Source organism: Spinacia oleracea, chromosome 4, assembly GCF_020520425.1.
Source record: "Spinacia oleracea cultivar Varoflay chromosome 4, BTI_SOV_V1, whole genome shotgun sequence".
In the NCBI taxonomy this organism is placed as follows: Eukaryota; Viridiplantae; Streptophyta; class Magnoliopsida; order Caryophyllales; family Amaranthaceae; genus Spinacia; species Spinacia oleracea.
This window is the reverse complement of record NC_079490.1, coordinates 172,784,704-172,801,036: the sequence shown is the minus strand read 5'-3', so window position 1 is coordinate 172,801,036 and position 16,333 is coordinate 172,784,704. Positions and strand designations below refer to the sequence as shown.

General features: G+C 36.1%; 4 protein-coding genes across 4 annotated transcripts; 1 reads left to right on the top strand and 3 right to left on the bottom strand.

Annotated features, from left to right (window-relative positions):
* Nucleotides 1-313: 313 nt before the first annotated feature.
* LOC110793328 (uncharacterized) lies at nt 314-2,491 on the bottom strand. The gene is made up of 3 exons (XM_056842906.1): nt 2,219-2,491; nt 1,891-2,114; nt 314-674 (listed from the first exon to the last, which is right to left on the bottom strand). The coding sequence occupies exons 2-3, from the start codon at nt 2,061-2,063 to the stop codon at nt 374-376; spliced, it is 474 nt and encodes a 157-aa protein (XP_056698884.1). The 5' UTR covers nt 2,064-2,114; nt 2,219-2,491; the 3' UTR covers nt 314-373.
* Nucleotides 2,492-2,600: 109 nt separating this feature from the next.
* LOC110793327 (uncharacterized) lies at nt 2,601-6,556 on the top strand. Its single transcript, XM_021998194.2, has 5 exons — nt 2,601-2,758; nt 3,298-3,481; nt 5,103-5,309; nt 5,450-5,641; nt 6,081-6,556. Exons 1-5 carry the CDS (start codon nt 2,676-2,678, stop codon nt 6,204-6,206), a joined length of 792 nt encoding a protein of 263 aa, XP_021853886.1. The 5' UTR covers nt 2,601-2,675; the 3' UTR covers nt 6,207-6,556.
* A 1,186-nt stretch (nt 6,557-7,742) lies between these two features.
* Nucleotides 7,743-10,204, bottom strand: LOC110793318 (metallothionein-like protein 4B). Its single transcript, XM_056842907.1, has one exon. It carries the CDS (start codon nt 8,185-8,187, stop codon nt 7,939-7,941), a length of 249 nt encoding a protein of 82 aa, XP_056698885.1. The 5' UTR covers nt 8,188-10,204; the 3' UTR covers nt 7,743-7,938.
* Nucleotides 8,623-10,198, bottom strand: LOC110793320 (epidermis-specific secreted glycoprotein EP1-like). The gene has a single exon (XM_056842905.1). It carries the CDS (start codon nt 10,196-10,198, stop codon nt 9,515-9,517), a length of 684 nt encoding a protein of 227 aa, XP_056698883.1. The 3' UTR covers nt 8,623-9,514.
* Nucleotides 10,205-16,333: the final 6,129 nt, after the last annotated feature.

The following is a 16,333-nucleotide window of genomic DNA, read 5'->3' as shown; positions in this document are numbered from 1 at the left end:
TTGATTCTATTGCTTAACTACTTGGTTTCTAAGTTTAAATAATTGGCTGCATTGCTTAACTAATTGGATTCCATTGCTTAACTAATTGATTTCATTGCATAACTAATTAGTTGCAATACTTAACTAATTGGTTTCATTACCTAAATATTTGGATCCAGTGTTTAACTAATTGATTCCATTGATTAACTAATCGGTTTCATTGATTAACTAATTGGTTCTACTGCTTAATTAATTGATTCCATTGATTCACTAATTGATTCTATTGATTAACTAGAACGAATTTTTTCTCAACTAAAACCAAATTATTTTTAACTAAACCAAAACTAAAACGACATTTTATTTTTGGTAAAATAACAAATTTTATTGCCAAAAGCTAGAAAAATCCTAATCGAAACAAAGAAAACAAACGAGAACTAGGGTGCACAAACCGCAACCCGAAACAAAACAAACAAAAAAGCACCAACTGCAGCCGAGGCACACACCAAGTTGCAACAACACACACAGCCTGCACACAATAGAGCAGCAACACGCCCTCACTCACGCCAGCAAACCAACAGACCAGCAACAACGAACACAAAAGCAACTGCACCAACAAGACACAGAAGCAGCAACACCAACTCTGCAGACCAACCAGACAGCAGACAATCATCTGCAACATACCAGCCTGCAGAACACTGCAATAGAAGTATAAAACAGCAACAATAGAACAGCAGCATCAGCCCATCAGTTGCAGAAACCACGTCCAGGTTGCACACCAGCACAACCCAAACAGCAATAACCCACAACAGCAACTAACTAACTAAAACGTCCTTATTCTTAACTAAATATAACAAAATCGTAACTAAAACAAAAAAAAATGAATTTAGTTAATGATAAAATGTAACTAAACCATAGAATTATATAACTAAAACCAAATAATTCTCAACTAGAGTACTTTAATCATTATTAAAGCACATCAAACAAATCAATAATTAGCCTTTTTACAATACAAACAATCAAATAAAATTTTGTACAAGGATTGAATGTAAAATATTCAAAATAATGACACTATTACAACACAAAGCAACATCACAGCTCCAGAATCGGCAGAAGCAGCATGGACAAAGCTGCCACCATTGGACCACCAGCAGGAGCTCCAGAATCGGCAGAAGCAGTAGCTCCAGAATGTTGCCACTACCATCTCCACCATCGAACGCTTGAAATCCCCCAACATTGCAGCCACCGAGCCAGTAGCGTATGTTTGATCAATCAAAACCAAAAACAACAAAATTAATGTATAAAAAATCTCAATCAAACAACACTTTAGGAAGCTCTTGCCATCAATCCAGGGGCAGTCATCACAATGGAAGAATTCGATGCTGCTTTTCAGCAAGAATCAATAATTACTCAGGAAGAATTTGTTTCAATAAACACCATCAAAGTAACAAAACAAAATCAAAACCAAAATTAATATTAGAAATCTAAAAGTTCTACAAAAGCAATGCATTTCATTTTCTCCATCTTAGTTGAATGTACCAGGGGTAAACTTCCACCATGTTTACATAAATCAAGCTATTTAGTCTTAAGAAAGAAAATGGAGACACAATCGTCAACCATTCATCATTAATCCGGTTCAATTTCCACTCAAAGTCAAGTTTAATCACAATAAAACATAATCAAAATCATTAATCAAAAAGCTGAAAATTAAAAAACCATACATAATACGAACTCAATAGAAGTGTTAAAGCTAGGTCGATTATCACTACCATTAATTCGCATAAAATGAGCAAACTCAATAGAATTCAATCCAAAATCCAAAATAATATAAACTGAAGTTCAAAACCCTAACTAAATGAAGAATGAAGGAGATATGAAGGAGACAGATGAAAGCATTGTGAACAAAATTCTCACCTCCGACTAACCGTCCCGCCTCCTTCCTCCACCCTCGCCGCCGTCAATCTAGTTTCTCCAGAAACCTCCGCCGTCAAGCTTCTCTTTCCAAGGGTTTCGAAAACGATGGTTCGATTGCGACAGTAGCAAGGATGCGACGCCGGCGGCTTCAACGACGCTTCCACCTCCGACATCCTCCTCCACCTCTTCTATGACCCCGATTCTCCCTCTTCCATTGTCGAAATCTATGATTTATCATAAAGAATTGAAGAATAAAAAACTTAAACAAAATTGAAAATTCTAAAACCTAACAGAATTGAAGAAAGGAGGAAAGAGATGGAAGATTTACCTCATTTACAAACTTCGCCGCCGCCGCTCCTTACCGAATCAACCGCCTTCCAGCTTCAACGCCGCCGAATTCTTGTGCACGAACCTTGCCGGAGGAAAATTTGAGCGGCGAGGTTGAGGAGAGGGAGGGAGGCAGAGGCTTTGATTGGCGAGGTTGAGGAGAGAAGGGGAGGCGGATAGGATTTGAGGAGAGAGAAAGAAGCAGGGAGTTTAGGAGAGGGAGAGGGAGAGGGAGAGGGAGAGGGAGGGAGAGACAGAGTGTGAGGAGAGAGGTAGAATTAGAAATATTTATGCGATCCGAAAATTAAAACCCATGGATTTTTTGACCCGCGAACTGACCCGCAACAGACCCATAGGTGGGTGGTCTGACCGGTCAGGCGGTTGTTTTTAAAAGTTTGTAAAGCATCAATACAGAAATACAGATCTTCATCCATCAGAAATCAAACAGAAGGAAAGTGATGTGCATCACTGTATTCCTATGGCAAGCCCACCCACTCTACCCGTTTCTCTTACTCCTCAATCGTGACGAATTCCATTCTAGGTAAACCCTTTTCTCTCTCTCCCTCCTGAATTTCATACGAAGTATATTTTAGCATAATTATGAACTGGGTGTCTTTGAAAATTTGATTTTGTTTTTATCCCTCTTTCCTAAATTTGATGTTTCTGGTTAAAATTATGAAGTGGGTAAGTTAAAAGTTTGAATCTTTTACCTTCTTCCTCCAGAATTTGATGTTTATGAACAAAATTATGAAGTGGGTATGTTAAAAGTTTGAATTTTGTACCTTCTTTTTCCTTAATTTGATGTTTCTAATCAGAATTATGAACTGGGTATGTTAAAAGTTTGATTCTTTTATATAAAAAAAACATTATTTCTTTTAAATTTTATGTTATTGAGCATAATCATGAAGTGGGTATGCTAAAAAGGTTGGTACTTCTACCTTATTTCGTCTAAATTTGGTGTTTCTAATCAAATTAATGAAGTGGGTGTGTTAAAAGTTTGTTTCTTTAACCTTAATTTGATTATTTTTTTAATCAACATAATGAAGTGGATGTATCTGAAATTTTGATTTTTTTTGGAAGGCCAACAAAACCAGCAGGGTGGTGGGAAGGAGAAGACATAATTGGCGGAAGAGACGAGGTTGGTGGTGGGACATGGTTGGCTTGTTCCAAAAGTGGAAGGGTCGCATTTCTTACTAATTTTAGAGAGAGTGAATCTAATCCTGATGCCAAGAGTAGAGGTGACTTGCCTGTTCGTTTTCTTAAGGTAATCATGGATTTGATCTTTTTTAGCTTCTTCTACTTGCTTGTAGTAGTGACTTATCATTTGATTGCTTTAGAATCTTTTTCATGCTTTAAGGTGGACTTTGATTCTTATGGATTTGAACTTTTGTGGTTGATTTTATCTGTTTTTATGAAGAGAGCATGATTCTTAAGACAAGGTTTCGAGAGTAGGCTTGAAGCTATTGTGTGTAACTTGTAAGGCAAGGGAATACATGTTCATTGTAATGGTAGATATTAGAGTATGCAACATAAGGGAAAGCTAAACTCAGGACAATTGACTTGTAATTGTTGTATGATTGCTAATATCTTTTGGTAATGCAACTATGTGCACTTTTCTGCAAGTGTGCATCAATCGAGGCATTTGTTTTATACTTTTATGCACAAAACTTAGAAGATAATGCAATTGTGTGCACTTCTTTGCAAGTTTTTATCAATCGAGGCAGTTGTGTATTTCTGTGCACTCTTACTTGTCAATTTAAAACACCAGTTCAATGTTATTTCTCAGTTTTGAATACTAAAGGAATAACTTACAATTCCTTAATATGTTATATGTGTGCATAACCTTAAAAGCTATGTTACATGGACTCTTCGTTTTACCTCAAATACCCGTGTCTGATCCTCGACACTCGGATATGAGTATGGACACTTCGACACTCTATTTTGGACCAAAACCATGCCAAAATAGCCGTGTCTGACACTTAGACATGTACTCGTGTCTGATATGGGTATCCGAGTCCAGGAAACGTAGCTAAAAGTCACTTATGTATACATGAATTTGTTTTAAGTGGTTCAAACCTTGACAAGACATCCCTGGGTTTGAGATTTGCTGCTCATGACTTCAACGGCCTGCCAATTTTTATGCCAACATTTGTCTTTTGAAATCCTTTTTTTCCCTAGATAAATATGCATTTCTGGAAGATCCTTAGGGGTCTTGTGGCTCATGTTGTACATTTGAGGTCTTATTTTGGCTATTGGATTAAGGCGAGAATTATATGACTGGCGTGAGGGTCTAATATGAAATATATTCCGTCACACTAAGGAATACCCTGGTCATTTTATTCAATTATGTCTGTTGGCTGACTTCTGAGTTCTGAGGCTCCCAATTAGTCTTGTTTGAATCTGATTATGTTGTACAAAAGGATCAAAAATATTCATCAGAGCATGACCTTTTCGTTAAAGTTTGTATACTCCTTTATGCTCTCATGTTGTTCAAATCCTATTTCCATGTGTGATTAGATGAAGTTTTTTTTTTGAAATGTTCTGTATTTCAACATTTTCAAGTGAGTATATCGTGGATAGAATTACTCATGGTTATTAGTAATTTGTAAAGTCATTCTTAGTTTTTACTCCTTTCAAGATGAAGGACTAGCAGGGATTCTTACCATCGGTTAGTTACACATCAAGCTAATCAGCAGCTTATCCAGAGAATGATGTGACCCTCCCAATAATTTGGTGAAATTTTGTTCTCTAAAAAATTGAACAAAACACTATTCAAGGTCCAAGGACTTGTAGTCTGCATTTTATTGCAAATTGTTTATCAGGTTCTTTGACTAGTTTAATACTTGGTTTTGAGTTTGAACGCCTTCGAGTTTGCTTCTTAACAGAGTAAGAAAAATCCTTCTGAATTTGCCGATGAAGTTATCCAGGAGTTTGATCAGTATAATGGATTTAACTTGATAGTGGCAGATATCTGCTCCAAAACAATGGTATACTTGACCAACAGGCCAAAAGAAAATAAACCATCTGCCTTGCAAGTTTCACCCGGGATTCATGTTTTAACCAACAGCAGTCTAGATTCACCTTGGCCTAAAGTAAGTTTTTCTTCCTTTTTGTGCTTAATTAGCTTTTGGTTCTTTACCCTTGTTTGTTGTACAAATAGCAAACAATCTGTCTCCTGTAATTCATCTCATTTTTCTGTGACTTTGTTTTCCCTTCGGCCGGGTGTGCTCAGGCTCAAAGGCTTCACCATAATTTTAAGGAATTAATGGACACATACAATGAAGGTGAAGTACAAGTGCATGAAATGGTAGAAAAGCTGATGACGGACACAACAAAAGCAGACAAAAGCTCACTTCCAGGAATTCTCTCCCCTAATTTCGAGCATCAACTGAGTTCCATTTTCATTGACACTGATTCCCCACGAGTAAATCCCATTCTTTACTACTCCCTCCGTCTCAATTTATTCTTTACGCTTTCCGTTTCTAGTGTCCCATATTAATCTTTAAACTTATAATTTTTCCTTTTATATTGTAGCATAAAAGTCACTAATATTCTGTCAAAAATCGTGTCAAATGATTATTTTAACCAATCAAATTCATTGGGTCATTTTAACCATTAAATCTCTCACACTTTTCCATTGAAAAGTCAAATCTTTCTCATGTAATTTTTTTTTGATTAAAGTGAAAATAATATTAATAAACGTAACTTGCATTGTTTAAGTAAAAAAAAAAAAGAGAATTTATTAATTATTTGTCAAAACGCGTTGTAAATAATAAAAAGGGATGGAGGGACTAGTGTTTATTTATTCGTTTCTACTTAAATCCTTGTTAAAATGATGTTAAGATCTGTATTAATTTTGATAGGGAAGGTATGGCACCAGAAGCACTTCCGTTGTGCTTGTGAAGGTCGATGGAGAGGTCTGCTTCCATGAGCGATACCTCGAGGATAACTCCTGGAAGGAGCACGCGATAAAGTACCAGATAGAGTAAGATGAAATTTCACTCTTGGGAAGTTAGTTAGTTGAATCCCCTGCTGGTATGTCCTAAAACTAGTTTCTGTTATTGTAATCATAGAATGATAAATGAACTGTATAGCATTAGTTATGCGTTATAGTTGGCTAATCATCACCAAAGCAAACAAAAGAACTCTATAGTTTGCTAACAACCCAATAGTCCACGGTTCCATGCCTCGACTTGTATATAGTTTTATGGTAATTGTAATTTGGAAGAGTTTTCCTGCCATAGTAAAACATATTATATCTATCCTGTTACACAATTCACACATAACAACATTGTATACTTCTTGTAACATATATATAGGTTCTCTTCTTAACCTGTTATATCTCTTGTCCTTGTTGTGGGTTCAGCTCACTTGTTGCACAAGTACTCCGTAAGTCATTTATCTTGTGGTTGTGAGTCTAAAATGTTGGGTTATGTTTTTAGTCCACTTGGGGCTAAATTGGTTGGCTTATGTTAGAAGCATTGGAGTGTATTTGATGTTTAGTTATGACCTAAGGGGAGTTCGGTCAGCTAATAAATAATTAGATCTAAAAACACTCACATAAAAGAAAGGAGAGAAAGAGAAGGGAGGGTTCGTAGCTTTCAGGGCAGTCATCAGAAAACTGCCGTTTGCCGGAATATTCAACGGCCGGATCGTGCTGATTTTTTGTCAGCTTGTTGAGGATATATAGGGCCTCATTTGAACGGTTGGATCGTCGTTTTGAGCACTAGTTTGTCCGTGGTCGGTGCTGGACAGTACCTATATTTTTTGGTGATATTTTTCATCTCTTATCTCTTAATTGTTCATCTCTTATGTATGGAAGTGTTGGTGGGTTGTGAACCTTTATATGTCTGATTTGGGTTCTTTTGCCCTCAATTTTGTCATAATAAGAGAAGGTGACAAGGGTCTACTCCTCATAAGTCCCGTGATTTTTACTCTTTACATCGAAGGGGTTTTCCACGTATAATTCTTGTGTGTTGATTGATTTTTGTTCTTCCGCATTTGGTTTTAGTTGTTGTCCATTATTGGTTGATTGTTAGGTTATTTGGTTGTTGGATTATTTGTGGTGTATTGGAGTTGTATTGTTTGGTTGATCGTCTTGGAGGTGATCCTTGTAGGTAGTTGATATACGCCTTAGTGTTCTATCAGTCCAATCAATCATATAATGAAGTTTTACATTTCCTTGGCTGCCAAATAACCTGTTTTCGGTAACAAATATTTTCTCCGTCTTATGTTACTTGCTCTATTTGACCAATTTTGACATAAAAACCATCCCATCATGTCGGGCAGGCTAAGTTTCAGGCCGATTAGTGCACCAAAAAAGGTTAAAATTTCGAGCCAGGCCAGGCGCTTACGTTGATCAGGTGTAGTGTTTGTGGTTTGGTCAAAATGGAGAGACGAAGCAACAAAGGGAGTACTTCTCTGGATCAAGTCATTCGATAAAATCAGAATCGATTTCTTAAAAAACAACTTAATTCATTTGTAATGAACATCACGGGCATTGAAATAAAAGTGCAAAAGTGAAGTTGAGAACTGAAACTTTTATTATTCACCAAACTGTCAAAAACCGTACAAGACTCTGATATAATAAGTGTGATTACAAGTTTACAAGTGATAATACATAAAGACTTATTTAAGCTAAAACAAAAACATGAACTCTTGAAAACAGTTTGACTAATGACAACTGCACAAACAGTAGCTGTTTCATCCTGTGGTAGATGATCAAGCAGCACAGGTTGAGCAAGCGCAGCCGGTGCTGCACTTGCAGAAGGCCTTTCCTGTGCCCTTCACCACCGTCTTACTACAGGTGCATGGATTGCACCCGCAGTGCTCCCCGCATGAACATTTATTGTGACCCATCTCTTCGCCTGATGATGTTGTGCACCTGCAAGTTTGATCACCAGGACAAGGAGAAGGGCAACCACATGTTTCGTTACAACCTGCAGTTGTTGATCCCTTTACATCTGCCATTTCTTCTCTTCTAATTCTCTCTACCTAATTGTATACGGTGTACCTCTCTTGAATCACAAACTCTGCCTTCTCTTTGCTACCTCGGTTTTATTCAATCACCGCCTCCAAATCCACGTGGCGTAAAGCTACGTTGCTGATGGGGTACGTGGCATAACTTTAAGTCTCTAACTACTCAAGAGTACAAGAGTATTCTTTTGTAATGTGGATTGTTCGACCAGCCCAGCCCAGCCCAGCCCAGTGAGCCCACTGCCCTTCCAGCTCGACTAACTTGTTTACGCCTTTAATACCAAATACCAAGTACCAAGTAAGAGAGAAACAGCCCAATATCTGTTTAGAATAATCATAATACTCCGTACTGCGTAAAATAGAAAAATTAGGAGAAAACCATTTTATGTTATTAAAAAACTAGTGTTTAGCTCCGGGCAACGCCTCGTGTTACTGCATACTCTACTAACATTTATATTATTTTTATTTGAAACAATTCGCCTTTGATTACATTTATTAGTATTTGTTTTTGCAATGAAAACAAACATAAAAAGCTGACAAATCAATCCTTAATTTCCATAGTCTTAACCAAGATTACTCACTTAATTATAGTTATTAATTAGACAATTTGACGTAACCAAAGTGCTTAGGGTTACTAGATTGCGTCAAAGTCTTGAGATCATAAACAACCCAACATTTTAACCTCTCTTCATCATAGAAAAAACCAACACACTTGCAATCTTTGCTACACATAGCCTTACACTCCCTTCCTTTCATCGGCCCCTCTCCTTCGGTGTACATGCTACTGAAATGCTCAACACCACCAACCTTGTAGTACTTGGCATTCATCCCACCACCACCACCACCGCATCCCACCAACTTGGGCGGCGCACACTTTTCCGTCCAACCCAATAGCCCTCTAGGGGAAGGACAAGCCACACACTGCCCTTTATAGCAAACACCAAACTCGCCGCACTTCTCAGGCATTTGGCATTCAGTTGCCCTTTTTTTATCATTCATCAATGGCTCACCCATAAAAAGAGTGAACTCTACTTTCCATATGGAGTCAAGACCTCCTACCCTGTTCATAGGGTCGAGATTATACGTACGTAGTATACCATCATGGTCTAGTCGGAGGAAGGAATACGTGCCATTGTACCACGTTTCGACTAACTGTTGATTCGAACTGGACGTGTCATTGTACGTACGTAGTATACCATCATAATGATCTGTAGTTATGTATTGAATGGCTTGGAAAGTAAAATGAAAAAACAAGTTTGTAACTCCTACAAAATATTTGAACTCTTTGGAAAAAAACGTTGAGTTACTACTTTGATCAATTCTAGCTGTAGTAAGGAAGTGGTGTTGGATTGTTTGAACTCTTGTAATATAAGGACACATTATTAGGGCTCATCTCTAAGGTGTAGTTCCCTTCGAAATAGCTCGAAGGCGATGCGTTACTTACGAGCTTATTAGTTAACCCGGCCTTAAGAGACTGGCCGGCCAATAATGTATCCGAAGGGTAATCAAAACTTTGCCATACAAAATTGTTATTAGCGTCGTATAATACCAAGTTGCCGTTATCAAGCAACTTGAACCCAATCACACCGTTGTTGGCCGTGTTGGTTTGCCAAACAACACGGCCATCATCATCGGCTAGTACGAGATTGCCGTCTTTCCCTAGGGAAAGACTAGCCCCGTCACGAACCGGGTTGTTCCGGTTTGGGGACCAAACCCATTTAGGTGGGTAGCTCATGCCTATACCAAGGGTAAAAGAATTTAGGATGTTAATGTTGGTGTAAAAGCATAAAGAGAATTTTGGACTATGGATTCCTACACATCGGAAGGCGGACTCGAATTCGCCGATGTTAACATCAAAGTTACCTCGATTGATATAGTGGAATGGTATAGAGCCCGGAACCGGGGCCGGAGTAAAGGATAGTTGAGAAATTGATGGCGAAATGAGGAAGCAAAGAGATGGGATTAATGTGAGGAAATAAATTAAGGCAGACATGTTCTTAAGCATGTGTGTAGGATCAGTACTAAATTGCTACTACTAATGCATACGTAGTGGTACTATTTATAGACTTAATTATCCAACGAAAGGGGTGATAAAGATAAATCTCGTCTACATGATTGATTGTCTTTGTTATCTTGATAAGTACGAGTACATTTTATCTTTTTTACTGACGTTGTTTTCTACCCACGAGTTCAGATTTTGTGCAAACTATAATTTGAATTTCTTATTATAGATAAAAGACGACATGGAATGAGATTCATAGGATAAGGTATAGTGTCACATGACATTAGTATATATTAGACCTGATCAAAAGTCAGGTCGGGCCGGGTTCGGGCCGGATCGAGAGAATAAAAAACTGCCCATTGTGTCGGTTCGGGCCAATTTTGTCTGCCTAAAACCCGCTATTTAGGGTCAAAATTAGCGGGCTTTTGAGCCGGGCCAAATTTATAACTAAAAATGTTGTTTTGCGTTGCCCAAAGCCCGCAATTTTTTTAAAAAGTTCGGGTCGTACGCCGGGCCAGAAAATCGGGCCGGAATAGGCTGCCCAAAACACATTAATTTTTGGGCCGGGCCCATAATGATCAGCTCTAATATTATATACAGATATTTCATGAAATACCCCCGAGTTTTGAAGTAATTCACCAAATGCCCATCAAGTTCCAATAATTCACCAAATACCCCTGACAATTGACTTAATGCCCAAAATACCCTTACTAATAACGGTCCGTTAGTCTGCCGTTAGCCTAGTTTCATAATTTACCAAATGCCCCCTTTTTAAAATTTATTTCACCAAATACCCCTATTATTAAACTTATTTCACCAAATGCCCCAAACTTAAAAATAGTTATTCTGATGTTCCAACGGGTAGTTTTTTCGTTTGAAAATTAGTCGTTGCTTATTGTTTGCTTATGCCTTCTTGATCCACTAAAGTCGTGATAATATCTAAAGGCTAATTATGAACAAACGTAGTAAGAAGAAAAAATAATAATGTTGATTGTGTGTTCCACTCAATACAAAGCTACGCAATTTATAGGTATCAAAATAACAAACTAACCCTTACAATAAGGGAGAAAGATACTTATGAAAAGAATCCAAGCATCAAAGAAAATCAATGTTCTGATTAACGAGTGGGATATCTTGAAATGACAATTTGTACATTAAACCCAAGGCATAATCTCAAGAGAAGCTAGCAGGAAAACTTATTCCTGATACGATGTCAATTATGAGCTTTGGATCTATTGCTGTCACAAGGAAATTTGACAAGCATCGACTCATCGTACACAAATTCAACTCAACTACTTCAACCCAGGGACGGGAAACACTTGAGGAGAATCTCAGAACCTGTTTCGAGCTCTTGTTCTAATATGGTCAGTGGAGGAACCAATCTCACTATTTTCCTTTTCCAACAGTTAATATTAACAATTTAACATTCCTGAATTTCGACAAGCATCAACTAGCGGGCCAGTTTGTATATCCAACTCTATACCAATAATAAGACCCTGCCCTTGGACTTCTTTCACATGTTGGTTGCCTCCCAATTTCTTTGATAAGAGTTCTCTGAAGTCCTAACCTTTCTTTGCTAAAAGTACTTGTGTGCTCTCCTGAGTCCTAATTTCTGCTTGTCCATCCCAAACCATGACATAAATAGGATTACCCTTTCTTCATTTCAAAATTAAAGTAAGATGCCTTGTATATATTGACATTACAGTATCAACTTTTTCTTCATTTTCTTCAAGTCCTATTGCATCTTACTGTTTCCCCTATTTTCTGTACTTTCTCCTTCGTCTAAGCTTCCCCTGTATTGTCCTTCATGCTGCTGCCCCCTGTTTTTTGCTCAACTACTCCCTTGCACTATCTCGGATTGTTGCAAGGATCACACTTGTAGTACAACATTTGTGGATTGAGTGTTGTATCGGAGCTTCGGATGACAAATTTCCTACCACAATAGCGAAATTGGTTAGGTACTCTAATATATGTGGACTCATTGTGTGTGGATGATGATTTTGAAACAAAACTCATGACACAAATCTAATGAAATTAGCAAAGCAAAGCAAAGCAAAACAACATCTAAATTACAAGAAACATTAAGAAAATGGGTTTTTATAGCCAAGCAAGACCAACAACTACTTTTCAAACGAAAAAACTAGTCGTTGGAACATCAGAATAACTATTTTTAAGTTTGGGGCATTTGGTGAAATAAGTTTAATAATAGGGGTATTTGGTGAATTATGAAACTAGGCTAACGGCGGACTAACGGACCGTTATCAGTAAGGGTATTTTGTGCATTAAGTCAATTGTCATGGGTATTTGGTGAATTATTGGAACTTGATGGGCATTTGGTGAATTACTTCAAAACTCGGGGGTATTTCCTGAAATATCCGTATTATATATAGACTTGCTTGGGTCAGTATACTTGACTAGGGACTAAATTAGGAATCAATACAAATTTAAGCTTGATGTTGTTTGATGAATGTTAATTCTAATAGACTAATTTTGACTCTAGCTTGGGTGTAGTGAAGATTGTTTTTTCTCTAATAATGTATGTTCGGACTTTTTTACGCCCTGTGTTAATAGCGGGAGTCATATACGAAGTACATTAGACACAATATCTTTTTATAAACTTATCTAGATGACAAAAGAGCAAACAAACATGTCAATACCTATACTCTATAGTGCCAATGACGCAATGGATTTAACAGAAGCACATGGTATTTTCATGTATAGTCGCCTTGCCTGCCGTTAAATTAAATGAACTTACCTAGACTAACTAGACTATATCATACGTTTTCAAGAAATTGAGACTACACTTTATCATACGTTTTCAAGAATTGCTGGATGGCAAATAGGGGACTAATTCCATTATAACTAATTCGAGCATGTGTGTAGGCTCTTTGAATCAGTGCACTGAAGTCCATATATAAGCTGAATCCTTTATTGCACCACGTCGAAAGCCACGTGGCACAACGTCGCATTATTGTGTGGCATGTGGCATAATTGATTAGAGTTATGAGAAAGCTTAATTTTATTGATGTTTGCAATGAAGTATCTATACAAGTCTAAGAATATGATTAAGTCAACAATAATATCAATTGCTAAAATAACAAAGATATTGTACATAATTAGAAGATATTTAAAATCAAATCTACCACTAATGTGTTAAGTATATTTACATAATCAGTAATACTATAAAAGATATATTATCCATTATATTATGATATTATCTCAATAATAATATGTACTACAGTATTTGCTGCAATCTTGTTAGAATCTATGTCAACTATGTTATTTCCTGCAAGAATAATATGTGAGCTGAACTATTTTGTGAAAATGGGCTCAACTTGTTTGAGCTCTAGTGGCTTTTCTATCTTTTACAATGTAGTCATGCGGATGCGGATGCGGATGCGGATAGTTCAAGCAGTGCAAACCAATCCAGTTTTAGTATAGCAAAACAAGGCCTTTCAACAGGCATGATTCATTACATTATTTACATTTACACACTTCCTCCGATTTTTAATACTCGCAACGTTTGTGATTTCTACACTATTTACACATTATACTTTGAACATTGTGTTGATTCCATACAGATCGATTCGTGTTGTTTGGGTTAATGTTCTAATTCATTCATAGGAACACCAATTTCTTAAGAACTATAAACAAGAAAGGTTATTTTGTTGACAATAAATATATAAAGTGGTTCTTATTCCTTCAAAAGGTAAGAGCATTCAAACTTGTTACTCCCTACTTGTTACTGTAGATGATATAGGCATGTGACATTCAGAAATGAAAATGTCTTACAAGTTACAACTTTGAATTATAAACATGTTGTACAACATCATTTTTCTTTTGGGGACCCTATCAAAATGTAAACATGAGGATATTTCAACACATATTAAAATTGCATGGACTAAGAACTAGATCGGCTGTGGGCCTGTGGCCCAATTTTGACCTTTTGCTTGAACCGGAAGTTCTGGTATGAAGAAAATCACTCAGATGTTTTGTGACTTTGTTCTACATAGAAGAAAGAGAGGGAGGGGTGGATTAAAAAAAAAATGTGTGGTAAGCTACATTCTTTTTGAAGAAGTAGATTTTGATATCAGATATGTATTGGCAAATACATATCAGCTAGCAACAAGACAAAAGAGGAAAATGACAAAGTACTAAAGGACAAAACACAACAACCCAATGGTTTTTTTTTATGAGGTTTATGAATCTATACTGGGGTATACATTAAAATGGTATAAAGGGCAAAATAGTAACTTCAGTTGGTATATTAAGGGTTAAATGGTAAGTTCATGTAATAAATTGAGTCTGGTCCACGAAAAATAACATTTATATTTGACTTGTGGGTACCAAACTATGTTGTTTGGAACCAAATAAAAATGAAACCACGTTACCAAACTATGTTATTTGGTATCACATGAGAAAATACAACTACTTTTCTACCAAACTATGTGGTTTGGTACGAAATAAAAATGCAGAATATTAGTATACTATTTCAATGGTATACCTAGTATAGAACAAGACTTCCTCTTTTTTTTATGAGAAAATGGCGTTGTTATGTGAAAATTGCATTTTTTGCGAAAAATGGCGTTTTTACATCTCTGAAATGACCAAATTGCCCACTAATATATTTTTGCTCTCACATATCTAAGTGCCCTCCATTCTTTTTAGGTACCATGGAAAAATTATACTACTTCTAGTATTAAGGCTAGTGCATAAAATTCTAAAATACTTGGAAGTTGGGACATTGTGGAATTTTTAAAAAGAAACAATCGAACCTCAAATTTGATCCCTACTCCCTAGCCCCAAAATGTCACTTGTGGGTTTGATTCCATAATTACCTTAAACTCATAAGGTCAAACTTCTAACACTACTCACCTAGGAGAACTCTTATTTGCTCAAAATATTAGTTACGTATATAGTTATACGGAGTACTCCATAATGCAAAGTACATAATACTAATACTCTTTTATTTTAAAATACTAGATTAGGTCCCGTGCACGCACGGATATTTTTGACTATCTTTTTTATAAAATTTTAATTGAATTATTTATCCCTTAAATCTATTGCGTAATTAATAATCTCAAATGTACTCATTTTATCATATTTTAACTTACTACGTATTATATATTTTATAGGTTTAATATAATGATCTGACTAAAATATTTGATATATTTAATATGCTAATTTGGCCAAAATATTGAGTAAGAATATTCTCTATTATTGATATGACAATTTGACTAAAATATTACCAAAATTTTAATAATGGCATAATCCATAATCCTATTTTTTTTTCCCATATATAAACATTTATACAAAAGGAGAGAAAATAAAAAAAGAAAAAAGTAAATATGTCTTTTTAGGAAAGAATTTTTGGGGGAAATCTTTTTTCCAGGAAGTGACACATGTCATTCCTGGTGTCTCTTTTAGTATATAGTAATAGATAGGCGATACTTCAATTCGTATATACATAATATTGTTTGTCAACTTTGAATCAAATTAGACTTATTGGTATGTTGTATATTTGTTAATTATTGAAATTATTTAAAAATGATAAGATGTAAAACCTCTACAAATAGGAGAAATAGGATTCATAATTGTAGCCTATTGTACACAGACTTCGACCTTAAGTCCTTAACTATTAGGCCTGAACTTTATTGATTAGGTTAATCTTATCTCAATTTTTAAGTAGATAGTCTACAGTCCACCCAAATGGACATTTTCACCGTAGTACTTGTATAATTGTATGATTGTATCACTTGTATGGTTGTATTTCTTTGCATTCTGTCCTTTTACCTAAACTTAACAGAAGAAAAATTAACACATTTTCAACTACCTATAGGCCCAAGTGTAGGGCCCAATTTTAATTCATTTAGTCACCCCTTATAACTGTGGCCCTGTGGGTCTGTGGCATGGCCTTAAAAGTTCACTAAAATATCTCATTTTTTTCCTTTTTGTTTTTGGCAAGGCATTATAAAATATCTTTGGGGGGTTGCTTCTGTAGTTCTGTTCCATGATCCATCTCTTTTGGGACCTAAAAATGAGCTGTTGGTCACATACATTTCTTACACCCTTAACATTAAAAAAAAACATTAAAAAAAAAAAAAAAAAAAAAAAAAAAAAAAAAAAAAAAACCCACAA

Coding starts and splice junctions, on each gene's coding strand:
- LOC110793320 (XM_056842905.1), bottom strand. CDS start 10,198: ATGCTTAAGAACATGTCTGCCTTAATTTATTTCCTCACATTAATCCCA.
- LOC110793327 (XM_021998194.2), top strand. CDS start 2,676: ATGTGCATCACTGTATTCCTATGGCAAGCCCACCCACTCTACCCGTTT. Junction 5,310..5,449: donor TAGATTCACCTTGGCCTAAA/GTAAGTTTTTCT, acceptor GGGTGTGCTCAG/GCTCAAAGGCTTCACCATAA. Junction 5,642..6,080: donor TTGACACTGATTCCCCACGA/GTAAATCCCATT, acceptor TAATTTTGATAG/GGAAGGTATGGCACCAGAAG.
- LOC110793328 (XM_056842906.1), bottom strand. CDS start 2,063: ATGTCGGAGGTGGAAGCGTCGTTGAAGCCGCCGGCGTCGCATCCTTGC. Junction 675..1,890: donor GGCGGGACGGTTAGTCGGAG/GTGAGAATTTTG, acceptor CTTCTATTGCAG/TGTTCTGCAGGCTGGTATGT.
- LOC110793318 (XM_056842907.1), bottom strand. CDS start 8,187: ATGGCAGATGTAAAGGGATCAACAACTGCAGGTTGTAACGAAACATGT.